Raw genomic sequence first — 26,540 nt, 5'->3', positions numbered from 1 at the left:
TCTTGTTTAGTCCAGCTAAATGTTTGTCAGTTTTGTTGATCTTTCTAGAGAACCAACTTGTGGAAGTTTTTTATAGATTTTTCTCTATCTCATTTCTGTGTGAATCCTTACTGTTATCTTCTTTATGTTTGCTTGGGGTTTAATTTGCTTTTCTTTGTCTAGTTTCTAAAGATAAGCTTAGGTTATTGATTGAGAAATATTTCATTTTTTAAATGTAAGTGCCTATAGGAGTCACTCTGAACCTATTCTGGTTCAGGGGAGTGCCCATAAAAAAATAAAAAATAAGTGTCTGCAGCTATAAATTTCCCTCTCTGCACTGCTTTAGCTGCATATGGGATGTTTTGTTATTTTGTGTTTTCATTTTTGTTTATCTCAAACTGTTCTTTAATTTCCCTTGAGATTTCTTTTTTGACCCATTGGTTGTTTAGAAGTGACATGTTTAGTTTATTCACATATGTGAATTCCCCAAATATTGTTTTATTGATTTCTAATTTTATTCCATTGTAGTTGGAGAACATACTTTGCATGATATCAGTCCTTTCAGATTTATTGAGAGTTGTTTTATGGTATAACAGGGATATACGCTGAAGAATGTTCCATGTGTACTTGAGAAAAATGTGTATTTTGCTATTATTGGAAGGATTGTTCTATAGGTGTCCGTTAGGTCTACTTGGTTTATAGTGTTGTTCATGTCTTCTGTTTCCTCATTAATCTTCTGTCCAGTTGTTCTGTTGATTAATGAAAATGGGGTATTGAAGTTCCAACTATTACTGTTAAATTATTTGTTTGTTTCTTCAATACTGTCATTTTTTGCTTCATATATTTGTGGCCTCTGTTAGGTGCATATATATTTATAAATGATACATCTTCTTGATGGGTAAACACTTTTTCAATGTATAATGCTCTTTATCTCACCAATTTTTTCTTAATGTCTATTTTGTCTAATATTAGTACAGTCATTCTAGCTCTTTTTAGATTACTGTTTAATTTATATGGTATATATTTTCCATCCTTTTGCTTTCAACCCCATTTGTGCCTTTGGATCTAAAGTGTACATTTTATAAACAGCATATAGTTGGTTTTTTAAAAACTAATTTTGCCTATCTCTGCTTTGTAATTGCAGTGGTTTAATCTATTTGTATTTAATATAATTACTGTTAAGGTAGGATTTATATCTGCCATTTTGCTTTTTTTTTGTTTCGTTTTTTGCTTTTTCTTCCTCTATTTCTCAATTAGTGCCACCTTTTATGTTAAATATATATTTCTAGTTCACCATTTTAACTCCCTTATCATTTCTTTTATTCTATATTTTGGTTTATAGGTAACAAAAATAATTACAAACAAAAATATATACTACCTTTTATATATACCTGTGTTGCTACCTTTACTGTTACCTTTTATTTCTTATGTGGATTCCAGATATTGTCTAGTGCCTTTTTATTTTAGCCTAAAGAACTTCCTTTAGTATTTCTTACAGCGTATGCTTTCTAGCTTCACAATCCAAACCCCACCAAAAATGGGGACCTGGAGAAATTACTCCACATTTTAGGTGAAGTCTGAAGAACCACATTCTCAAGAGTGTGTTTAAACTAGAAGAAAAGTTCTTGTATGAATTATTTCAGTTTTTATTTATCTGGGAATGTCTTAATTTCTTTGTTGTTTTTGAAGGATAGGTTTGCTGAATTTAGAATTCATGGTTGAGTGTTTTTCTTTCAGCATTTTGAATATGTCATCCCACTGCCTTCTGGCCTCAACTTTCTGATGAGAAATCAGCTGTTAATCTTGTTGAGATTATCTTGTACATCAGGAGCCACTCCTCTCTTGATACTTTGAAGATTTTGTGTCTCTTGCTCTCAACAGTTTACTTATGTATGTATGTTTTGGGGCATGTCTTTTACACTCATTCCCACAGTTGGCAACTCTCTAGCTTTCATTTCTGATTTCACATGACCAACAAACTGCTGCTAGAATGCTCACACCTGTTACTGCAAATTCAAAACCCAGGAAAGACTTCTTCTGGGAATTTACTTTATGTCAGGCTTGGGCTGCCCAGTACATGGCTGCACCCACAACTGGGCAAGTTCAACAACACAGGAGCCTTTCCACAGACTGTGATTATTGTAGCTTTATAATAAATCATGAAATTAGGTAGAGTCCTCCAACAGTGTTATTTTCCTAAAGTGTTTTAGCTATTTTAGTTCGTTTGCTTTTTCATGTATGTTTTAGAATGACCTTAATGATGTTTTATGGGGATTTCAAATGAGAGTTAACATCTCAGCAATATTGAATCTTCTAATACAGTTAGGTTGTCACTTAACGATGGAGATACATTCTCAGAAATGCATCTCTGGGCAGTTTTGTTGTTGTACAATAGAGAGTACTTACACAAACCTCAGTGGTCACACCTAGGTTATTTTTTTTAAGTTCACTGTACATGTGCAGGTTTGTTACATAGGTAAATGTGTGTTATGGGGATTTGTTATGCAGATTATTTCATCACCCTGATATTATTTTTCCTGATCCTCTCCCTCCACCCACCCTCCACCCTCTGACACACCCAGTATGTGTTGTTCTCCTCTATGTGTCCATATATTCTCATCATTTAGCTCCCACTTATGAGAGAACACGCAACATTTGGTTTTCTGTTCCAGTGTTAGTTTGCTAAGGATAATGGCCCCCAGCTCCATCCATGATCACAAGGACATGATCTCATTCTTTTTTATGGCTGCATAGTATTCCATGGTGTATATGTACCACATTTGCTTTATCCAGTCTATCATTGATGAGCATTTAGGTTGATTCCATGTATTTGCTGTTGTGAATAGTGCTCCAGTGAACATACACACATGCATGTGTCTTTATAATAGAATGATGTATATTCCTTTGGGTATATACCCAGTAATGCGATTGCTGGGTCAAATGGTATTTCTGTCTTCAGGACTTTGAGGAATCGCCACACTGTCTTCCACAAGGGTTGAACTAATTTACACTCCCACCAACAGTGTGCAAGTATTCCTTTTTCTCCACAACCTCACCAGCATCTGTTACTTTTTGATTTTTTGACTTTTTAATAGTAGTCATTCTGACTGGTGTGAGATGGTATCTCATCATGGTTTTGATTTACATTTCTCTAATGTTCAGTGATGTTGAGCTTTCTTCATATGATTGTTGGCCACATTTGTGTCTTCTTTTAAGAAGTGTCTGTTTATGCTTTTTGCCCACTATTTAATGAGGTTGTCTTTTTCTTGTAAATTTAAGTTCCTTATAGATGCTGGATATTAGACCTTTGTCAGATGCATAGTCTTCCATTCTGTAGACTGTCTGTTTACTCTGTTGATAGTTTCTTTTGCTATGCAGAAGCTCTTTAGTTTAATTAGATCCTATTTGTCAATTTTTGCTTTTGTTGCGATTGCTTTTGACGTCTTTGTCATGAAATCTTTGCTCATGCCTATGTTCTGAATAGTATTACCTAGGTTGTCTTCCAGGGTTTTTATAGTTTTGGGTTTTATATTTAAGTCCTTAATCTATTTTGAGTTAATTTTTGTATATGGTATAGGGAAGGGGTCTAGTTTCCATCTTCTGCATATAGCCAGCCAGTTATCCCAGTCCCATTTATTTAACAGGGAATCCTTTCCCCATTGCTTGTTTTTGTCAGGTTTGTCGAAGGTCAGATTGCTGAAGGTGTGTGGTCTTATTTCTCGGTTCTCTATTCTGTTCCATTGGTCTATGTGTCTGTTCTTGTACCAGTACCATGCATGCTGTTTTGGTTACTGTAGCCCTGTAGTATAATTTGAAGTTGCGTAGCATGGTACCTCCAGCTTTGTTCTTTTTGGTTAGGATTTTCTTAGCTGTTCAGGCTCTTTTTTGGTTCCATATAAATTTTTAAAATAGTTTTTTCTAGTTCTATGAAGAATGTCAATGGTAGTTTAATGGGAATAGCATTGAATCTGTAAATTGCTTTGGGCAGTATGGCCATTTTTTTTTTTTTTTTTTTTTTTTTTTTGAGACAGAGTCTTGCTCTGTCGCCCAGGCTGGAGTGCAGTGGCGCGATCTCGGCTCACTGCAACCTCCGCCTCCCGGGTTCACGCCATTCTCCTGCCTCAGCCTCTCCGAGTAGCTGGGACTACAGGCGCCCGCCACCACGCCCGGCTAATTTTTTGTATTTTTTTTAGTAGAGACGGGGTTTCACCGTGGTCTCGATCTCCTGACCTCGTGATCCGCCTGCCTCGGCCTCCCAAAGTGCTGGGATTACAAGCGTGAGCCACCGCGCCCGGCCAGTATGGCCATTTTAATGACATGATTCTTCTTATCCGTGAGCATGGAATGTTTTTCCATTTGTTAGTGTCATCTCTCATTTCTTTGAGCAGTGTTTTGTAGTTCTTCTTGTAGAGACCTTTCACCTACCTAGTTAGCTGTATTCCTAGGTATTTTATTCTTTTTGTGGCAACTGCAAATGGGAGTTCATTCATGATTTGGCTCTCAGCTTTACTGTTGTTGGTGTATGGGAATGCTAACGATTTTTGCATATTGATTTTGTCTCCTGAGACTGCTGAAGTTGCTTATCAGCTTAAGAAGCTTTGGGGCTGAGGTTATAGGGTTTTTGAGATATAGGATCACGTCATCTGCAAACAGGGATAGTTTGACTTCCTCTTTTTCTGTTTGAATGCCCTTTATTTCTTTCTCTTTCCTTATTGCTTTGGCCAGAACTTCCAATATTATGTTGAATAGGAGTAGTGAGAGAGGGCATGCTTGTCTTGTGCCGGTTTTCAAGGGAAATGGTTCTACCTTTTGCCAATTCAGTATGATGTTGGCTGTGAGTTTGTCATAGATGGCTCTTACTATTTTGTGGTATGTTCCTTCAATACCTAGTTTATTGAGAGTTTTTAACATGAAAGGATGTTGAATTTTATTGAAGGCCTTTTCTGCATCTATTGAGATAATCGTGGTTTTTCTCTTTAGTTCTGTTTATGTGATGAATCACATTTATTGATTTGCATATGTTGAACTAACCTTGCATCCCAGGGATGTAGCCTACTTGATCATGGCAGATAAGCTTTTCGATATGCTGCTGGATTCAGTTTGCCAGTATTTCATTGAGGATTTTTGCATCAATGTTCATCAAGGATATTGGCCTGAAGTTTTCTTTTTTTGTTGTTGTATCTCCACCAGATTTTGGTATCAGGATGCTGCTGGCCTCATAGAATAAGTTAGAGAGTAGTCACTCCTTTTCAATTTTTTGGAATCATTTCAGTAGAAATGGTACCAGCTCTTCTTTGTACCTATGATAGAATTCATCTGTGAATCTGTCTGATGCTGGGCTTTTTCTGGTTGCTAGGCTATTTATTACTGCCTCAACTTCTGAACTCATTATTAGTCTGTTCAGGGATTCAATTTCTTCTTCCTGGTTAAGTCTTGGGAGGCTGTATATATCTAGGAATTTGTCTGTTTCTTCTATATTTTCTAGTTTATGTGCATAGAGATGTTTTTAATATTCTCTGATGGTTGTTTGTATTTCTGTGGGGTCAGTGGTAATATCTCCCTTATCATTTCTGATCCTGTTTATTTGAAACTTCTCTCTTTTCTTCCTTATTAGTCTAGCTAGAAGTCTATTTTATTTTATTTTTTTTTAAAACAGCTCCTGGGCTGGGCACGGTGTCTCACGCCTGTTATCCCAGCACTTTGGGAGGCCAAGGCGGGTGGATCACGAGGTCTGGAGTTCGAGATCAGCCTGGCCAAAATGGTGAAACCTCGTCCTACTAAAAATACAAAAATTAGCCAGGTGTGGTGGCATGGGCCTGTAGTCCCAGCTACTTGGGAGACTGAGGCAGAAGAATTGCTTGAACCTGGGAGGTGGAGGTTGTAGTGAGCTGAGATCGCGCTGCTGTACTCCAGCCTGGGCAACAGAGCAAGACTCCATCTCAAAAACAAAACAAAACAAAAACAGCTCCTGGATTTGTTGATCTCTTGAATGGTTTTTGTGTCTCTATCTCCTTCAGTTCACCTCTGATTTTGATTATTTCTTGTCTTCTGCTAGCTTTGTTTGCTCTTTGTTCTCTAGTTCCTTTAGTTGTGAAGTTAGGTTGTAAACTTGAGATCTGATTTTTTGATGTGGGCATTTAGTGCTATACATTTTCCTCTTCATAGTGCCTTAGCTGTGTCCCAGAGATTCAGGTATGCTATCTCTTTTTTCTCATTAGTTTCAAATAACTTACTGAATTTTGCCTTAATGTCATTATTTACCCGGGAGTCATTCAGGAGCAGGTTGTTCAATTTCCATGTAGTTGTGTGGTTTTGAATGAATTTCTTAGTCTTGAATTCTGATTTGGTTGTGTTGTGGTCCGAGAGACTGTTATAATTTCAGTTCTTTTACATTTGCTGAGGAGTGTTTTGCTTCCAATTATGTGATCAATTTTAGAGTAAGTGCCATGTGGCAATAAGAAGAATGTATGTTTGTTGTTTTGGGGTGGGGAGATCTGTAAATATCTGTCAGTTCCATTTGATCTAGTGCTGAGTTCAGATCCTGAATATCTTTGTTACTTTTGTGTCTCCATGATCTAATATTGTCAGTGGAATGCTAAAATCTCCCACTATTATTGTGTGGGAGTCTAAGTCTCTTTGAAGGTCTCTAAGAACTTGCTTTGTGAATCTGGGTGCTCCTATGTTGGGTGCATATATATTTAAGATATAATGTTGAATTGAACCCTCTACCGTTATGTAATACCCTTCTTTGTCTTTTTTTGTCTTTATTGGTTTAAAGTCTGTTTTTTCAGAAACTAGGATTGCAACCCCTGCTTTTTTCTGTTTTCCATTTGCTTGGTAGATTCTCCTTCATCCCTTTATTTTGAGCCTGTGACATGCCTAGGTTATATGGTGTAGCTTGTTGCTACAACCATTGTTGTATATGTGGTCCGTCATTGATTGAAACATTGTTATGCAACACATGTCGGTACATGAACATGATGTATCTCTCTGTTTTATTTTGGTTTTTTATTTCTCTCAGTATTTCATAATTTTCAGCACATCATACCTTAGACATATTTTGTTAGATTTGTACTTAAAGAATTTCATAGTATTAGTACTGTTTTAAATGGCATTTTAATGAAACGTGAATTTCCAATTGTGCATTGTTAATATATAGAAATACAATAGATTTGCCCTTATATCCTTCAGCCTTGACACACTCACTTATTCTAGCATCTTTTTTGGAGGTTCTTTGGGATTTCCTTTTTGACAATCATATGTCTCAAGTAGAGACAGTTTTATTTCTCCTTTTCCAATCTTAATGCCTTTTATTATGTTTTCTTGCCTTACTGCACCAGCTATGGCCTCCTATATGATGTGGAATAGGAGCAGTGAAAGTGGATACCTTTGCCTTTTCCCAGTTTTAGGGGGAAAGTTTTTTCACTATTAATATTGACATTAGTGGTAGAATTTTTATATATACATTTTTAATCAACTAGAGGTGGTTCCCTTTCATTTCTAGTTTGCTGAGTTTTTATAGTGAATTGATGTTGAATTTTATGAAATTCTTTTACTGCGACTATTAAGATGGTTATATGGGTTTTCCTCTATAGTCTTTTGAAATGGTGCATTATACTGATTTATTTTGAATGTTCAACAAGCTTTGCATTACTGAGATAAGCTTCACTTAGTCCTAATTTGTTATCTTTTTATATATTGCTGGGCTAATATTTTGTGGAAGATTTTTTTTTTTTTTTTTTGAGATGGAGTTTCGCTCTTGTTACCCAGGCTGAAGTGCAGTGGTGTGATCTTAGCTCACCGCAACCTCTGCCTCCTGAGTTCAAGTGATTCTCCTGCCTCAGCCTCCCAAGTAGCTGGGATTATAGGCATGTGCCACCACACCCGGCTAATTTTGTATTTTTAGTAGTGATGAGGTTTCTCCATGTTGGTCAGGCTGGTCTTGAACTCTTGACCTCAAGTGATCCACCTGCCTTGGCCTCCCAAAGTGCTGGGATTACAGGCGTGAGCCACTGCTCCTGTCTGGAAGATTTTTGCATCTGTATTCATAAGCTTGAATTGATTTTGAGTAAATACCAGAAGGACTTTAACTTATAGTAAAGGGGAACTATATAATTTACAATATCCCTTTTGCTGAGGGCAGCTAGAAAAACTCAAAAAATGGAAAAGAGAGAAAAAGGGTTCTTTTTAAAAAAATTTTTAGACCCACAAACCACACAGAGAAAAGGGTTCTTAAAAACGTTATAGAGCAGCTGGACGCTGTGGCTCATGTCTGTAATCCCAGCACTTTGCAGGGCTGAGGCGGGCAGATCACAAGGTCAGGAGTTCAAGACCAGTCTGACCAACATGATGAAACCCCGTTTCGACTAAAAATACAAAAATTAGCCAGGCATGGTGATGCATGCCTGTAATCCTAGCTACTCAGGAGGCTGAGGCAGGAGAATCGTTTGAACCCGGGAGGCAGAGGTTGCAGTGAGCCGAGATCACACCACTTCACTCCAGCCTGGGTGACAGAGCGAGACTCTGTCTCAAAAAAGTAAAAAATAAAATATCATAGAGCTATCAGACTGATTGGTCATATCTCCACATTTAGAGGCAAGGAAACGTGGAAGATATTGTCCATTTTACAGTTGGAATTGTCATTTAAAAAATAAGATAATACTTTTTGGATCTGGTGTAAATAGTTTCTTTTTTACTTTTGTTTCTTTAAAGGTAGACATAAATACATTAACTCATAACCTGCAGACTCTTGAAGAAGAGAATAAGCACCTGGCAGATCAAATGGCTTCCCTAGAAATTCAGCAAGTCACTTCTGATTACCATGGGGTGGGTATAAAAAGGTCAGTCTAAATAGCAATTAATGACTAATGAGTTCAGAAATAACAACAACCAGAGGTCAGGAGATGGGTTTTCTTTGTGTTTTCATAATTATTAAAAATCTTGAATAATTCGGAATAAATATAGCAGAGATTCTTACAGTATTCAAACAATAGTGATTTGAGAAACCAAGAATTTAAGGGATTTATTAAACATTTGCCTTCACAAATAATCTGTGTTACTGAAAAGTACAAATATATCTGATGTTTTAAAATAGTTCCTCTTCCATAAATTATGAGGAAGAAACTTGTATTTTTTTCTCATCAGACAGTTTCCTCCATTAGGCAATCAGTAATAAGTCTGATTTCTGAAGGCTATTTGACAAGGTCAGTGCATTACAAATAAATGGTACAGTTCTTAAAATATCTTCTCTAGGCGGGGCACAGTGGCTCACACCTGTAATCCCAGCACTTTGGGAGGCCGAGGCAGGCGGATCACGAGGAAAGGAGATTGAGACCATCCTGGCTAACACGGTGAAACCCTGTCACTACTAAAAATAGAAAAAATTAGCCGGGCATGGTGGCGGATGCCCGCAGTTCCAGCTACTCGGGAGGTGGAGCTTGCAGTGAGCCAAGATCACGCCACTGCACTCCAGCCTGGGCAACAGAGCGAGACTCCGTCTCAAAAAAAAAAAAAAAAAAAAAATCTTCTCCAAGTAAAGGGGATTTAAAGATAAGGTCATTCTGTTAAGTAGCTAATAATTTTCCTGTGTGCTTTCAAATACATGAAAAAGTATTACTGCTTTTAAGCATGCAAATAATCTTTGAAAATTCCTAGAAGACCCCGATGTGAGTCTGTTTTAACCTGAGCTAAAGTCTTTCAAACTGTTATAAGCTGCTCATTACTTCAACTATGAAAAATTATACAGACTAAGTCTAAATCTTCTTATATGGTCATGGTTTTCAAGCCAAATTTCCTACTTTTCAGTTTTGGCTGTGACCTCGGGTATGATCCTTAACTTCTCTGAGCCTCAGTTTCGTAATCTGTCAAAATGAGGATAATAATGCTATAACTGTGTGGATGTTTGAGCTTAAGTAAATTAATACACACAGAACGTTTAGCAGATAGCTAACATTTATTGAATTCTTAGTATCTGAACTGTCGCAGAGAAAAAAAAAAAAGCCTGTAAGTGCCTGTTGGAATGACAAGATCCATTAGCTGTAATCCCTGGTACCATTTTAGACCAGCCCTCTCTCTCCGCAGAATTAAAGATTCAGCCATGTCCTTCGCTGGTTGGCCAGCCTTAGCTGGGTTCCTTTGGGAGACCACATTCTCAGTCTGACTGATTCTTTCCTGAATCCATTGCCAGTGAGCAGGCCTAGCCTTACCCTATTAATGACTTTGACAGATCTTGCCAGTGATTTGGTCAGTGTTGATTTTTGCCTGCCTACCATGTCTTGATTACAGGTTCCCAGTGATAACTCATAGATAACGCAATTCTAGCTTGCAGTTCTGTCTCCACCCAGAAGCGTCTCTGACCATGCTTGCCTGAAAATGCTTCGGTTGGCTATATGAGTTTGAGGAATGAGCTAGGGATTTCAGGATTTGTTTTTGAATCTTAGCAATATCATTAAATCTATTGTCATTCAATGCTGGCAGTGTATTTTTGTTCTTTGAGAGTTAAAACTTGAAATTCTTTATAAAGAGTACCATCTGGTCTAACCCCTCATTGATTTTTGGAGATGCACATGACTGTGTGTTGTGTGTGTAACATCACAAACTTGAATTCAGATAGACCTGGTTTCAACCTCCATTTACTGTGTGACCTGGGCAGGTTCTTAACCTCTCATGGCCTGCAATGCCAAGAGGATCTCTCCCAGTGTAGGTATCCCACAGTATACTCTGCACACCCATATCAGAATAATTACTACATTGATTAGAAATTGACCTGTTTATGCATCTGCATTCACTCTCTTCTAATGCAAGAACAGTAGTTACTCATCTTTATATTCTCTTGCCTAGCATAATGCTTAATACATAATAGGTGCTTTAAAAACATTGATTGACTAGAATACAAAGAAGGTCATGTCTGTTTTGCCAGGCAATAAGGATTAATGTCATATTGCAGTAATAAATAATATTCTCTCTGCTATTTCTTTCATATTTCCTAATTTCAGGGTTTTTTTTTTTTTTTTTTTTTTGCCATTTTAGCCTGTAGTGATAGTGCAATTTAATTCCATTACCACTGGCAGTCATGCAGGGAACCATGGTGAGAAAAGATCCAAATGTAGGAAGGTTACCATGCCTGAGTTCAGTTTGAATGATTTTCCTCTCCACTTCTCTTTTGGGGTTTAAACATATATTTTAAAATTGTAGCACCAGACAGAAATATAATTCCCTGTACAACTGGGACTTTAATGACTTGAAATTTAAAAATGAACTAAAATATATTATTTCTTAAAACCAGGATGACATTGTCAGTGTACACTCATGCAGATGTCTAAGTTGGTTTGATTTGCTGGGGCTCATGTCATACTGTTGTTAAATATTTTGAATAAAAAATTCAAAATAATCAAAAACTTTAAAAAATGCCCACAATCTGCTTATAAAATAGCTTTACCAAGATGCCAGTATCCTACTGGTTTTGTGTATTCTTCTAACAGCTTCTGCTAACTTGTACAGCTCACCTAGATTTAAAAAATGATTTTAGAAATAATTTTGTGGCTTACCGTTGATCTTTGGCAACCTGTCTTTCATATCTTAAGATAATTCTTCCTATTTTTACTTCCTGCTTTTCCAAAGAGTGGTATCTTTGTGTTTCTGAGTTAAAATGGATATTCTAATGTTTGGTATCTTTCTCTGTATGATGTTTCTCAAGTGATTCCCCAGTTTCTGTTTTGCTCTGTATGCTAATAATGTTTATAGTATATTACCAAGCGTATTTAAGCAAAAGTTAATTTCAGTTCAGTCTTCTATAACTCAGAACCTGAGATATTCACTCATTTAAGTGGTTTCTAATTTCTTGTCTCCTGTTGATGAAAGTACAGGGCCTATTTAAATCTGTAAACAGTAATTTAAGTAACTGCCTTAACATCCAGTTTCCCTTAGCAACTTGGAACAATTATTTTTTGTGTGTGTCATAATATTTAAATAAGTGACCATTTGTCAAATATTATCACATTTTGATTTTGCCCAATTTTCGTTTAGTACATTAGCATTCTCTTTGGTGGCAAAATGGGAAAATTATTGTTTTAAAAGTATATTTAAAAGATTAATGGAATTTCTTTATGCCTTTGCCTGAAAGAGGGAATTGTATTGATAGGGAAAAAGAGCCATTATTTTTTAAATTTCTGGTCACTTTTTATAGAAGACCCAGATAATTTAAGTTATTCTTTAAAAAAAACTCTCCCCATTTCAAGAAGATAGTTATATTTGAGTGTTTAGTATTTGTTAGAGCTAGGATATTTTAGGTTAACTCTAGTTCTTGGTTTTTTATATGTTCTTACCTATGCTTTACAGCACACTGAGACATCTTAATTTGTAAAAGTTTGAATCGAATTTTAAATAATTAAGCTTTTATTTTTTTTATCATACTTTAAGTTTTAGGGTACATGTACACAACGTGTAGGTTTGTTACATATGTATACGTGTGCCACGTTGGTGTACTGCACCCATTAACTCGTCATTTAACATTAGGTATGTCTCCTAATGCTATCCCTCCCTGCTCTCCCCACCCCACAACAGGCCCCGGTGTGTGATGTTCCCCTTCCTGTGTCCATGTGTTCTCATTGTTCAATTCTTGTAGCTTTGCTTTCGTGGTATTATTGACCATCCTTACAATTTATTTGCTGCTGAAGACTTTGTCAACATAATCCTAAATTGTAATGTTACATTCATGGAATGATTTTGTATCATAGTTCCCAAAATAGATAATATTTTGGCAAAGAGCACTGTGTTTTCCACAAAAATTAATCGATGATGAACTAATTTTGTGATAATATATTTATCATCATGAGTTTCCTATTTATTGATAGCAGTCTACATTTTCCTCAGGTTATTTTGAAACCAATACTCTACTGGTCTAAATGCTTTTTAAAACATATTTTCCTTTGCCTTAGTGGGAGCAACACAGTGATTTTTAAAACTTTTAAAAACTGAATTATGAACATGTATAATAATGTATGAAATAAATATTAATTCTGACAGGAAAAATACTTGGTCTAATAGTTAATAATCCACCGAAGCTAATATTGGGTATAAGTTTTTATATTAAAGGTTTATGATTTTGCGGTAGGTGTTATACAAGGGCTTTTCCATAGATTTTTATCAAGTGTTGAACGTCAAAAATGAAAATTCTTCTAGCCAAGGCAACTACTAAAGAGAAAACAATGCTCCAGACTACTGTGCCTTTTTTTTTTCTTTTTTTTTTTTGAAATGGGGGTCTTGCTCTGTCTTCCAGACTAGAGTGCAATGGCATCATCACGGCTCACTGTAGCCTCGACCAGCTGGGTTCAAGCAATTCTCCTGCCTCAGCCTCTCAAGTAACTAGGACTACAGGCATGCACCACTATGCCCAGCTAATTTTTTAATTTTTTGTAGAGACAGGGTCTTGCTATGTTGACCAGACTGGTCTTGAATTACTGGCCTCAAGTGATTCTCCCACCTCAGCCACCTAAAGTGCTGGGATTACAGGTGTGAGCCACTGTGCCCAGCTTAGTGTGCCTTCTCATAGAAAATATTTTGAACAGAGGAAAATACGAGTTACAGATTATAGTAATCTAGTTTGGAATGTGTTTTTGCTTTTATTTAGAAGCAGGTGTGGTAGGTTCACACACTTAAAGGATATTACAAAGTGGTGACTAAAGAATAGCTGTAATCATGTTGGAGATAGTGAGGAATATCTCTTATGTAAATTAGTACATGGGTTTTATCTTTATCAGCTCCTAAAATTGAACATAAAACAAAAGTCTAAAATTCTGGGGCTTAAAATGCCTAAAAGGCACTCTGTTCTGTTATTCACAGAATAAGCAAATATAAACCAGAAATAGTGAATAATGTCAATATGAGATACTTACCAACATTAATAAGACTTTGAACTTAAGATTTACTGCAAATGATCCACAGTGCAGCCAGTTAGCTTGTGAGTGATTAAGAGGTTGTGTCTTCAGTCACATTTGCTTTGTGTGCATTATCTCCACATTTGGTTTATGAAGATGATTTTGACATATGGCAATATTTCCTGTTATGAAGATATAACACTGGCATTGATTGTGAAGAGTGAAAATTTCCGTGTTCAATTACTTAATGGTGCTCCTCATATAAAGAAAATACCAATATGGCCCAAAATTTAAATTTTATACTTATTTTTTCTGATATAGTCTGAGAACAACAGGATATGAAAAAATAACTCATTATTAAAGGCTGTTTGAATAATGAAAATATGTAATTTCGTGAAATATGAAACCTTTGGTAATATTTGCCCCAGATAATACTGTGTTGAGTATTTGATCAAACAGTGAGTTTGAGTCTCCAATAAACATTTATTTTGTTTTTGAGATTTTTCTAAACTGCTTTTTACCGTGGTAAGTGAGGTGCCTTCTGCTGTCAGTGGTCCTGGTCACTTGCAGCTGCTGTTTCCGTAAAGAACTGTGTAATGCTCCACAGACTACCTGCAGTCACTGATACAACCACACCACATCCGTGTTGGATCACAACTACAAAGGAATAACTGACATAACAAAAAAAGTTAATATACAAAACCAAAAAACTCTGGTACTCTTAAGGCTTCATGCTTTTATTAGCAGTCTCTGTACATGTTGCGTATTAGCCCTGTGATCAACTATGTAGGGAAAGACTAAAAGCAGCAGTAGCAAATAAATAGGAATCTTGATCTTATGATGATAGAAATGGTAAGGATGTAAATACTTGTTTAAAAATGAAAATGGTTATTCCTTTCTATGCCTAGAGGTTCTGATGCCTGTGTTTGCCTTATCAGCTTGCCCAACAGCAGGTGGAAAAAGTCTTGGGAAAAATTACTGAAAGTAAAAATAAACTGGCCTATGAAAAGGGAAAACTCCAGGTATGAGATTCATTTTCTGATTTTTCTTGTCTGAATTTTAAAAATACCAATTATCAAATTAAATATTTCTAGATTTTGAGAATACCTAACTCTGTCATTTACTAGTCTATAGTCTCTGAACATCCTTAAGTTTGTGGCCTCATTAATAGCCAGGTGACTTCTATTTACACACCGTAGTTGCTGAAACCTAAAATTGTGAAGCCAAAACCCATTCTGTAACTATTTGAAACTTTATTATAATCATTTTATGCATGGTCATTCACTGAGAATGTAGAAAGCCTATACCTCTTTTTGCTGAATTTTTATAACACATTTCTAAAAAGAAATAAATCTGGAAACATACTCAGAGGCAATTGAGTGAATGTGATACTGTTCTTTTGCTGCCTGTGGGTTTTGTCTCTGTGGTACCCCAGAGCAGGAAGCCTGCAACTGATATAGGTAAGCCTGACTTAAACTAACTCCAGTGGAAACACTGAAATCCAAATCAGTGGTGCTAAGTCTTAGCTACACATTAGAATCACTGGGCAGTTTTTAAAATTCCTCATGCTGGGAAGTGTATGATATCTGCCATTTACTTTGAAATGCAGCATAGAAAAAATAGGTTGATGGATGGATAGAGGAAATGATAAATGGATAGATAGGTGATAAGCAAATAAAAGAATATTAATGGTAGAATTTTGATGGGATGGTTGGTGTATGCATGTCACAGTAAAATTCTTGCCGTTTTTCTATACATTTAAAACATTTTATAAAATGTTGGGGGAGGCTGTGCATGGTGGTTCATACCTAATCCCAACACTTTGGGAGGCTGAGGCAGGAGAATGGCTTGAGGCCAAGAGTTTGAGACCAGCCTGGGCAATATAGCAAGACTCTGTCTCTACAAAAAATTAAATAAATAAAAATTAGGCAAGCATGATGGCAAGCGCCTGTAATCCTAGCTACTTGGGAGGCTCAGGTGGGAGCCACAAGTGGGAGGATCACTTGAGCCCAGGAGTTGGAGCCTATGGTGAGTTATGATCATGCCATTGCATTCCTGCCTAGGTGATAGAGTGAGACCCTGTCTCTAGAAAAAAATGTAGGGGGAAAATTCTCATGACTAGAATTGCATCCCAGAGCAATTAAATCAAAATCTCTGGGGATAGTTCCTCGACTGAAGTGCTGTGTGTGTGTGTGTGTGTGTGTGTGTGTGTGTGTGTGTGATGAGGTCTCACTCTGTCATCCAGGCTGGAGTGCAGTGGTGCAATATCTGGGCTTGCTGCAGCCTCCACCTTCCAGGCTCAAATGTTCCTCCCACCTCAGTCACTCAAGTAGCTGGGATTCAGGTGTGCAGCACCATACCCAGCTAAGTTTTTTCATATTTTTGGTTTTTCCGTGGAGATAGGGTTTCTCCATGTAGCCCAGGCTGGTCTTGAACTCCTGAGCTCAAGCAATCTGCCTGCCTTGGCCACTCAAAGTGCTGGGATTACAAGAGACTTCAGTACTTTTTAAAGCTCCTCAGATGATTCCAATGTTGCAACCATAGTTGAGGCCCACTAGACTAAATAGTATGGAGTGAAGCCCAGTTAGGCTTGGCAACTGTCTTAGTCTGTTTTCTGTTGCTGTAACAGAGTATCTGAGACTGGGTAATTGCTAAATTAAAGAAGTTTATTTGGCTCATGATTCTGGAGGCTGGGAAGTCCAGGATCATACAACCTATCTGTGAACACCTCATGCTGCCTCATGTCATGGCAGAAAGCAGATGCGAGAGTGGGTGTTTGCAAAGAGACCAAACACAAGAGGCAGCCTCACTTTATAACAACCCAAGAGCAAGAACTTATTCACCCCTGTAAGACTGCATTAACCCTTCATGAGAGCAGATCCCTCATTACCCAAATACCTCTTAAAGGTCCCACTATCTCTCAACATTTAATTACATCAACAGTTAAATTGCAGCATGAGTTTTGGCAGGGTCAGATCACATCCAAACCATAGCAGCAACTATGGAGGTGATTTGATAAGTAATCTCACTAGAGGCTTGCCAAACACATCAGCATTAACCTCATCCTCATCTACTCAAAGGGTTTACCATAGGGTTAGCAGACAGGATGGGGCCCAGAAATAGGCCATCTAAAAGGTAGTCGATAAGCCATGCTTGCAGAACAGTACATTACTAGAACAATACAAAGACCTACAATAAAAAGAATTACTAGAACACCTATTAATATTTTGCAGAGGTAGTGATGCATTTAAATATTATCTACATTTGTGTGACCGTGGAAAGGTCTTAATTTTCTTGAGTTTCATCTTAATCATCTATAAAATGAGGAGGATAAGCACAGCTCCCTTACCTACTTCTCATAGGGAAAAATAGGCTACATTACAGGCTAGGTGTATACATCTTTACAGGCATAAAATAACTTTCCCCTTTCTGAAATGAATGATCTCATAAGAGGCTATGACCCATGACTTTAACCTTTTTTTAGTTTTTCCAAGAAAAATGAAATATATAAGACAAATCCCAGGCCCTCATGACAGACTTAAAGCCAAATTTTGACTGGGAATGAAATATATTTTATAATTTATGAATGGGTCTGATGTTATCTGTCTGACCTTTTAAACCTCAAATATGCAATCTTAGAAATTATCCAGATTCTGTGTAATCATAAAGGAAATACGTGCCTTTCTGCTGTTCATATTCCTATAATAAGAGTTTAAGATTTTCGATAGTTTTTGAAGAAACACTTTTTGAACTATTGTGAACTATCGATTCATTGGTGCTTTTATGTCAGGTCTTGGGCCGCCACATTCCAAAAGCACTGACTTCATCAGCTCTAGGGAAAGTGCTCTTGGAGCACATAACTCCTACAAGACAATTTAAAGGAAGAGCTGTATGCTAAACATAGTCAAAACAGTAGTCTGCTGTGTGTTCTCTCTCAACTGGATTAGAATGGATTAAAAATATACATAGGAATTGTATTTGGTAAAAGACTACATTTTCAGAATCAACTTGTTAATGAATGATATAAATACTGGATTTTGTGTGTTAATGTAAACTGTATTGGAAACTGCTGCCTCATGTTCAAACATGGTTTGAACTTCCTTTTCAGTGCTGTATAGTATTCCATTATGTAAATATGCCACAATGTATTTATTCTTCTGTTGATGGATAATCAGCTAGTTCTTAATTGCTTGCAAACAATAACAATGATGATATGATGAATTTTTGTACCTGTCTCCTTATATACAGAAGATTCTCTCAGCTAAATATAATTCTTAGGAGTAGAATTACTGGGTTTTAGGATGTGCATATCCTAAATTTTACTAGATTTTGTTATATTTCCCCTTACTAAAAGTAGTTATGCCAGTTTTAAAATCAGTATTTTTTTTATTATACTTTAAGCTCTAGGGTACATGTGCACAACGCGCAGGTTTGTTACATAGGTGTACATGTGCCATGTTGGTTTGCTGCATCCATTAACTCATCATTTACATTAGGTATTTCTCCTAATGCTATCCCTCCCCCTACTCCCCACCCCACGACAGGCCCCGGGGTGTGATGTTCCCTGCCCTGTGTCCAGGTGTTCATGTTGTTCAAGTCCCACCTATGAGTGAGAACATGGGGTGTTTGGTTTTCTGTCCTTGGGGTAGTTTGCTGAGAATGATGGTTTCCAGCTGCATCCATGTCCCTGCAAAGGACATGAACTCATCATTTTTTATGGCTGCATAGTATTGAATGGTGTATATGTGCCACATTTTCTTAATCCAGTCTATCATCTATGAACATTTTGGGTTGGTTCCAAGTCTTTGCTATTGTGAATAGTGCCACAATAAACATACATGTGCATGTGTCTTTATAGTAGCATGATTTATAATCCTTTGGGTATATACCAGTAATGGGATAGCTGGGTCAAATGGTATTTCTAGTTCTAGATCCTTGAGGAATCACCACACTGTCTTCCACAATGGTTGAACTAGTTTACACTTCCACCAACAGTGTAAAAGCATTTCTGTTTCTCCACATCCTCTCCAGCATCTGCTGTTTCCTGACGTTTTAATGATCCCCATTCTAACTGGTGTGAGATGGTATCTCATTGTGGTTTTGATTTGCATTTCTCTGATGGCCAGTGATGATGAGCATTTTTTCATGTGTCTATTGGCCGCATAAATGTCTTCTTTTGAAAAGTGTCTGTTCATATCCTTTGCCCACTTTTTGATGGGGTTGTTGTTTTCTTGTAAATTTGTTTAAGTTCTTTGTAGATTCAGGATATTAGCTCTTTGTCAGATGAATAGATTGCAAAATTTTTCTCCCATTCTGCAGGTTGCCTGTTCACTCTGATGGTAGTTTCTTTTGCTGTGCAGAAGCTCTTTAGTTTAATTAGATCCCATTTGTCTATTTTGGCTTTTGTTGCCATTGCTTTTGGTGTTTTAGTCATGAAGTCCTTGCCCAGGCTCATGTCCTGAATGGTATTGCTTAGGTTTTCTTCTAAGGCTTTTATGGTTTTAGGTCTAACATTTAAGTCTTTAATCCATCTTGAATTAATTTTTCTATAAGGTGTAAGGAAGGGCTCCAGTTTCAGCTTTCTACATATGTCTAGCCAGTTTTCCCAGCACCATTTATTAAATAGCAAATCCTTTCCCCATTTCTTGTTTTTGTCAGGTTTGTCAAAGATCAGGTGGTTGTAGATGTGTCGTGTTATTTCTGAGGGCTCTGTTCTGTTCCATTGGTCTGTGTATCTGTTTTGGTGCCAGTACCATGCTGTTTTGGTTACTGCAGCCTTGTAGTATAGTTTGAAGTCAGGTAGCATGATGCCTCCAGCTTTGTTCTTTTGGCTTAGGATTGACTTGACGATGTGGGCTCCTTTTTGGTTCCATATGAACTTTAAAGTAGTTTTTTTCAATTTTGTGAAGAAAGTCATTGGTAGTTTGATGGGGATGGCCTTGAATCTATAAATTACCTTGGGCAATATGGCCATACGGCATTATGGAAGAACAAATGTTCTTCCATTTGTTTGTGTCCTCTTTTATTTTGTTGAGCAGTGGTTTGTAGTTCTCCTTGAAGAGGTCCTTCACATCCCTTGTAAGTTGGATTCCTAGGTATTTTATTCTCTTTGAAGCAATTGTGAATGGGAGTTCACTCATGATTTGGCTGTTTGTCTGTTATTGGTGTATAGGAATGCTTGCGATTTTTGCACATTGATTTTGTATCCTGAGATTTTGCTGAAGTAGCTTATCAGCTTAAGGAGATTTTGGGCTGAGACGATGGGGTTTTCTAAATATACAGTCATGTCATCTGCAAACAGGGACAATTTGACTTCCTCTTTTCCTAATTGAATACCCTTTATTTCTTTCTCTTGCCTGATTGCCCTGGCTAGAACTTACAATACTATGTTGAATAGGAGTGGTAAGAGAGGGCATCCCTGTCTTGTGCCAGTTTTCAAAGGAAATACTTCCAGTTTTTGCCCATTCAGTATGATATTGGCTGTGAGTTTTTCATAAATAGCTCTTAATATTTTGAGATAACATTCCATCATTACCTAGCTTATTGAGAGTTTTTAGCATGAAGGTTGTTGAATTTTGTCAAAGGCCTTTTGTGCATCTATTGAGATAATCATGTGGTTTTTTCGTTGGTTCTGTTTATGTGATGAATTATGTTTATTGGTTTGCGTATGTTGAACCAGTCTTGCATCCCAGAGATGAAGCTGACTTGACTGTGGTGGATAAGCTTTTTGATGTGCTGCTGGATTTGGTTTGCCAGTATTTTATTGAGGATTTTCACATTAATTTTCATCAGGGATATTGGTCTAAAATTCTCTTTTTTGGTTATGTCTCTGCCAGGCTTTGGTATCAGGACGATGCTGGCCTCATAAAATGAGTTAGGGAGGATTCCCTCTTTTTCTATTGATTGGGATAGTTTCAGCTCCTCTTTGTACCTCTAGTAGAATTTGCCTGTGAATCTGTCTGGTCCTGGACATTTTTTGGTTGGTAGGCTATTATTGCCTCAATTTCAGAGCCTGTTATTGGTCTATTTAGAGATTCAACTTCTTCCTGGTTTAGTCTTGGGAGAGTGTATGTGTCCAGCAATTTATCCATTTCGACTTTTTTTTTTTTTATTATACTTTTAGGGTACATGTGCACAATGTGCAGGTTTGTTACATATGTATCCGTGTGCCATGTTGGTGTGCTGCACCCATTAACTCGTCATTTAGCATTAGGTATATCTCCTAATGCTGTCCCTCCCCCCTCCCCCCACCCCACAACAGTCCCCGGAGTGTGATGTTCCCCTTCCTGTGTCCATGAGTTCTCATTGTTCAATTCCCACCTATGAGTGAGAACATGCCGTGTTTGGCTTTTTGTCCTGGCAATAGTTTACTGAGAATGATGTTTTCCAGTTTCATCCATGTCCCTACAAAGGACATGAACTCATCATTTTTTATGGCTGCATAGTATTCCATGGTGTATATGTGCCACATTTTCTTAATCCAGTCTATCGTTGTTGGACATTTGGGTTGGTTCCAACTCTTTGCTATTGTGAATAGTGCCGCAGTAAACATACGTGTGCATGTGTCTTTATAGCAGCATGATTTATAGTCCTTTGGGTATATACCCAGTAATGGGATGGCTGGGTCAAATGGTATTTCTAGTTCTAGATCCCTGAGGAATAGCCACACTGACTTCTACAATGGTTGAACTAGTTTACAGTCTCACCAACAGTGTAAAAGTGTTCCTATTTCTCCACATCCTCTCCAGCACCTGTTGTTTCCTGACTTTTTAATGATGGCCATTCTAACTGGTGTGAGATGGTATCTCACTGTGGTTTTGATTTGCATTTCTCTGATGGCCAGTGATGATGAGCATTTTTTCATGTGTTTTTTGGCTGCATAAATGTCTTCTTTTGAGAAGTGTCTGTTCATGTCCTTCTGCCACTTTTTGATGGGGTTGTTTTTTTCTTGTAAATTTGTTTGAGTTCATTGTAGATTCTGGATATTAGCCCTTTGTCACATGAGTCTTTATTTTTAAAAAATTTTTTTGTATTTTTGTTTTTCCTCTAGATAAAAGTTAAACAGCTAGAGGAACAAGTACAATCTTTCACTGACACCAGCTTACAGAATGATCATCTACGCAAGATGAATAAGTCTCTACAGACTAAATATGCTCAGGTGTGATTAATATCTATGAAAGCAGATTGCTGCTATATTTCGTTTTTAAGAAATTGTTTGATGTCTTTTTCCCCACTTTACCATACAATCCCAGAAAGATAAATATGCTGTCACTTGACTCAATTCAACAAACTTTTTTTCAAGCACCTAGTACATACAAGGTTCTGCTAAGCCTCAGAAATTGTAAAGGTACCTGAAGCAGGATTGAGACATTCAACTTGCTTATTATAGTTAGGAAATGTACTCCATAAACTTTATTAGAGAATAGAAAGTTATGCTTTTCAGAAAAATAGATTGTATTACTGAACATTCATAGGGAGCATTATTATGAGTAGAAGCAGTGAGAAATGCTTTCATAAAGGCAGTGCTTTTTAAACTTGAGCCTTACAAATTTTGGCAGTTGTGAGGAACAAGTATCTTTGTTTTTTGAATTAAAGGCAAACTCAGAACTCAGTGCCAAGAGGGTACACCTGCAGCAGGCAGATACTCACCTGAAAGAAGTATTGGTAATGAAAGTGCTTACTTGTCAGCATGGTGGCTCTTGAAGCTAAAAAACCTTTCATAGGTCACATAATATTTTAACGAATGAATAGAAAAAGTTAAGCAAGATAACAAAAACATTTAGTGAAGAACATACCCCAGGAAGGTGTTACCAGAAGAAAGTGACTCATTTCAATTGTTTACAAATTTAGCATGCATATCATTAGGTTATTTTTTAAATTGTTAACTCTTAATAAAAGCATATGTAACTTCTGTATCTATGATATTTGTGTATCTATACCCCTGGTAACCAAGGAACTAAAATATGTTTTCAAATGGAATACTCATAGAGTTCTAACCACTTGACTCTGCTGATGAGTGATGAGGTCACAGAGTTGTTAAAGGATGCCTCATTAGATGCGCTCTCTGACAGGGAAGTTGGCATAAGGTCTGTTGCTTTGCTGGGTCATATTTTACAGTGTGATCTCTTCACTCTGAAAGCAAAGAAACACATTTTCAATATATTTTCCATTACGGCTCCTTCTAGAACACTGTGTTGTTTCTCCTAGTAAAGGGGCTATTCCTTGAAAAATAACTCTAGGTTTAGCTGATTTTATTGTTTTTATTAATAACTGATGATGCTTCTAAGAAAAAGGAAATCTCCAGAGAGGCCTACATCTTCAAAATCCCCCGAAATCTCTAGGCGCCATGTAAACTGTATAAAGGAAAGAACGTCATCAGTTGGTTTGCCTAGTGTTATTCCAAACTCTACACGCCATGTGAGCTTTGCACCTAACCTGCCTTCTATGAAAACATCTCAGGATATTGAAGACTCTAGGATCTCTCTAAAGACTCTTTTGAATGCTATTAAAACCACGGAGGGAAGACTGGAAGGCAAACTAGAGTCAAGACCTTTAATAAATGATGAATCACCAAATTTTCTTAAACGGGACTCGGTAAGTGAAGACCACAAATGAAATCTTAAGGAAGTTTTAAATTTATACAAGAATGAAGTATTAATCCAGAAAGATAATGCTTGAAGATACGAGTAACAAGGAAATAAGGTTTGTCACAAATAGAAAAAAGACTAATATAGATTGAAACCATTATCCTAGCCATCACATAATTAGTTTTGGACATAGAACATCCTCTCTCTCTCTCTCTCTCTCTCTTTCTCTTTCTTTCTTTCTCTCTCTCTCTTTCTCTCTCTTTCTTTCTTCCTTCCTTCCTTCCTTCCTTCCTTCCTTCCTTCCTTCCTTCCTTCCTTCCTTCCTTCCTTCCTTCCTTCCTTCCTTCCTTCCTTCCTTCCTTCCTTCCTTCCTTCTTTTTTCTTTTCTTTTCTTTTCTTTCTTTTCCCTCTGTGGCCACGCTGCAATCTACTCGGCTCACTGCTGCCCCGCACCACGGACTGCCTCGGACTGCCGCCGCCGGCCACCACCGCTACCTGCTTTTTCTCGGTTTCGCCATCTTGGCCACGCTGCTCTCCAGCTCCTGATCCCGAGTGCTCTGCCCGCCTCGGCCTCCCGAGGTGCTGGGACTGCAGACGGACGCTCACTCGGTGCTCGGTGTTGCACGGGCTGGAGTGCGGTGGCGTGGTCTTGGCTCGCGGCAGCCTCCGCCTCCCTTGGCCTACCAGGGTGCTGGGATTGCAGCCCCTGCCTGGCTGCCGCCCCGTCTGGGAGGTGGGGAGCGTCTCTGCTCGGCCGCCCCTCTGCCCGGCCTCCCCATCTGGGAAGTGAGGAGCGCCTCTGCCCGGCCGCCCCGTCTGGGAGCTGAGGAGCGCCTCTGCCCGGCCGCCCCGTCCGGGAAGAAGTGAGGAGCGCCTCTGCCCGGCCACCCATCGTCTGGGAGGTGAGGAGCGCCTCTGCCCGGCCACCCATCGTCTGGGAGGTGAGGAGCGCCTCTGCCCGGCCACCCATCCTCTGGGAAGTGAGGAGCGCCTCTGCCCGGCCACCCATCATCTGGGAAGTGAGGAGCGCCTCTGCCTGGCCGCCCCGTCTGGGAAGAAGTGAGGAGCGCCTCTGCCCGGCCGCCCCGTCTGGGATGTGGGGAGCGCCTCTGCCCGACCGCCCTGTCTGGGAGGTCTACCACGGAGGCCAGAAGCAATGTGGGGTCTGGTCGTGGTGGCTCACGCCTGTGGTCCCGGCACTCTGGCGGGCCGAGGCGGGTTGATCACTTCAGGCTGGGAGTTCGAGACCAGTCTGGCCAACATGGCGAAACATATGAAAAATACAACAGACAAACCAACCAACCAACCCAGTGACAACAAAACAGGTCTACCCTGGAGTCATACTCTAATTTTTTCTATTTTCCTCCCTTTCTGATCCTTTATCCCACTTTCTTTTTCTTCCTCTTCCTTCTCCTTCTTCTTTGTCAAATGGAGGATTGAGCTGTTATCACTGATCCATATAAAGTCCCTCTCTCATTTATTTTGGTTCCCACCCCCCATTTCTATTCCCCGACTTCCCATGTGCAACCTTCCTAATTTGTTTGATACGCGTCTTTTTGTTTGTATGTATTTTTAGAAAATGTTTATTGTTTTGTGTGCAAAAAAAAATTAATAAAAAAAATAAAAATAAAAAAATACAAATAAAAAAATAAAAATAAAAAATAAAATAAAAAAAGAGAAAAAAATAGACATAGAACATTTGGCATAACAGTAACTACTGAGTTTTTTATATAATTTTGATTTTTTAAAAAATTCAAAATTTCTACCTAATCTTAACATTTGAGCTAAAATGCTTGGATAAAGCCTCATTTTCAAATAGAAAATTCAAGAAACCCCAAGAAATTTAACATTGGAAATATTTTCTTGAGAAAACTTATTAGAGCATTCATCTTTATCTGATATTTAGAAATAGAAAATACTACAGCTTATCTTCTAGAGTGGGCTACTGTTACCGGAAGGAGGGCTGTGAGTGTGAGTTGTCCAGGTCTTTGGCGTTTTGAACAAATAATTGAACAAATTGTGCAAAGTGATGAAGGAAGCAGCGAAAGCAGGGATTTTTTAAAATGATGAAAGAACTCCATAGGGTGTGGAGTTTTCTGGGTTTCACGTTTCCAAAGTTTTCTGGGTTTTAAGTACTCCTTTTGAGGTCCCTATAGCTACCTCTTATCTGGATGAAGGATTTGGCCTGTGGCTAATTAAAGGCTGAGGTGAATTGATGCCCTATGCTGATGAAGGGATGGCCCATGCTTGGCCCATGGCCAATCCAAGGCACTCTTCCCTTTCCATCTGAGACATGGTGGAGGCGGGAGGAATGTAGGGAGAGTAGTAGCCTTTGATCCTTTGCTACTTGCTGGGGAGATGGGGTTTTTCCTTTTGGTGTAGCTTTTGTAAGTTGGTGTTAATTGGACTTAGGTTCCCTGTCCCAAGACCCAGGTGTTTTCCTTTGATCCAGCTTTGGGAAGTCAGCAAAAATTGGCCTCACTTTCCCTGTCCCCAGACCTTGGCGTTTTTCCTTGATCCAGCTTTAGGAAATCAGCATGAATTGGCCTTAAGTTCCCTGCCTCCAGACCCTATTCTCCTGCCTCACTACTATTTAGATGTCTTCTGTAAACATCTAGTGGCATTTTTGCATTTATATGTGTGTGTATATACATACTGATATATACATACACTTAAAAAACTGGTAGAATTTTAAAAATGATATTCTTGTATACTTTTCTAGAACAAAATTCAGTAGATTATCAGGACCTGTAAGTTGCCATCTTTTGCACTTTTCTGGGATCCTTTTCTGTAGAAAAAGTTAAGTATTTTAAATGTTACAGGTTCAAGTTTAAGGATGTTTATAATGTTGAGGTAGGTGTGGGGAAAAGACATCCTCCTTTGTTACTGTTGGGATTATGAAACAGTACAACTTCCTATGGAGGGCAATTTAGCAATATTTATCACAAATTTGACCCTACAGTTGTCCTTCTAGGACTTTTTCCTACCGATATACTGGCTTGTACACATGACATGTATACAAGGTCACTTACTGAAGTATTGTTGGCTAATAGCAACAGAGGAAGCAACCAAAATCTCATCAATAAGAGACTGGCTAAAT

General features: G+C 38.1%; 1 protein-coding gene, 1 long non-coding RNA gene and 1 other non-coding gene across 7 annotated transcripts in view; 1 reads left to right on the top strand and 2 right to left on the bottom strand.

The window, feature by feature from the left end:
* The window catches only part of LOC131383663 (uncharacterized), a 38,999-nt gene extending 16,310 nt beyond the window's left edge, over positions 1-22,689 (bottom strand). The window contains exons 1-3 of the long non-coding RNA XR_009213844.1: positions 22,649-22,689; positions 14,375-14,524; positions 13,872-14,035 (exon numbers count right to left, since the gene is read on the bottom strand). This is a non-coding gene — a long non-coding RNA (uncharacterized LOC131383663). The remainder of the gene's footprint in view (positions 1-13,871; positions 14,036-14,374; positions 14,525-22,648) is intronic.
* CCDC150 (coiled-coil domain containing 150) overlaps positions 1-26,540 on the top strand; it is a 59,967-nt gene that overhangs the window by 14,338 nt on the left and 19,089 nt on the right. For 3 of the 5 annotated variants that reach the window (XM_058439963.1, XM_058439965.1, XM_058439976.1), the window contains 4 exons: positions 8,692-8,805; positions 14,792-14,875; positions 21,904-22,011; positions 23,313-23,447. In XM_058439963.1, the coding sequence (XP_058295946.1) occupies positions 8,692-8,805; positions 14,792-14,875; positions 21,904-22,011; positions 23,313-23,447 (441 nt within the window). Of the gene's footprint in view, positions 1-8,691; positions 8,820-14,791; positions 14,876-21,903; positions 22,012-23,312; positions 23,448-26,540 lie in introns of all 5 variants that reach the window. The other 2 variants (XM_058439980.1, XM_058439970.1) reach the window with 2 other exon arrangements.
* Positions 1,931-2,113, bottom strand: LOC116809916 (small Cajal body-specific RNA 16). The gene has a single exon (XR_004370080.1). It is a non-coding gene; the product is annotated as a small Cajal body-specific RNA 16 (non-coding RNA).

The sequence above is a fragment of the Hylobates moloch genome, unplaced genomic scaffold (genome assembly GCF_009828535.3).
Source record: "Hylobates moloch isolate HMO894 unplaced genomic scaffold, HMol_V3 SCAFFOLD_1, whole genome shotgun sequence".
NCBI classification, from domain to species: Eukaryota; Metazoa; Chordata; class Mammalia; order Primates; family Hylobatidae; genus Hylobates; species Hylobates moloch.
This window is presented reverse-complemented; position numbering and strand designations above follow the sequence as displayed.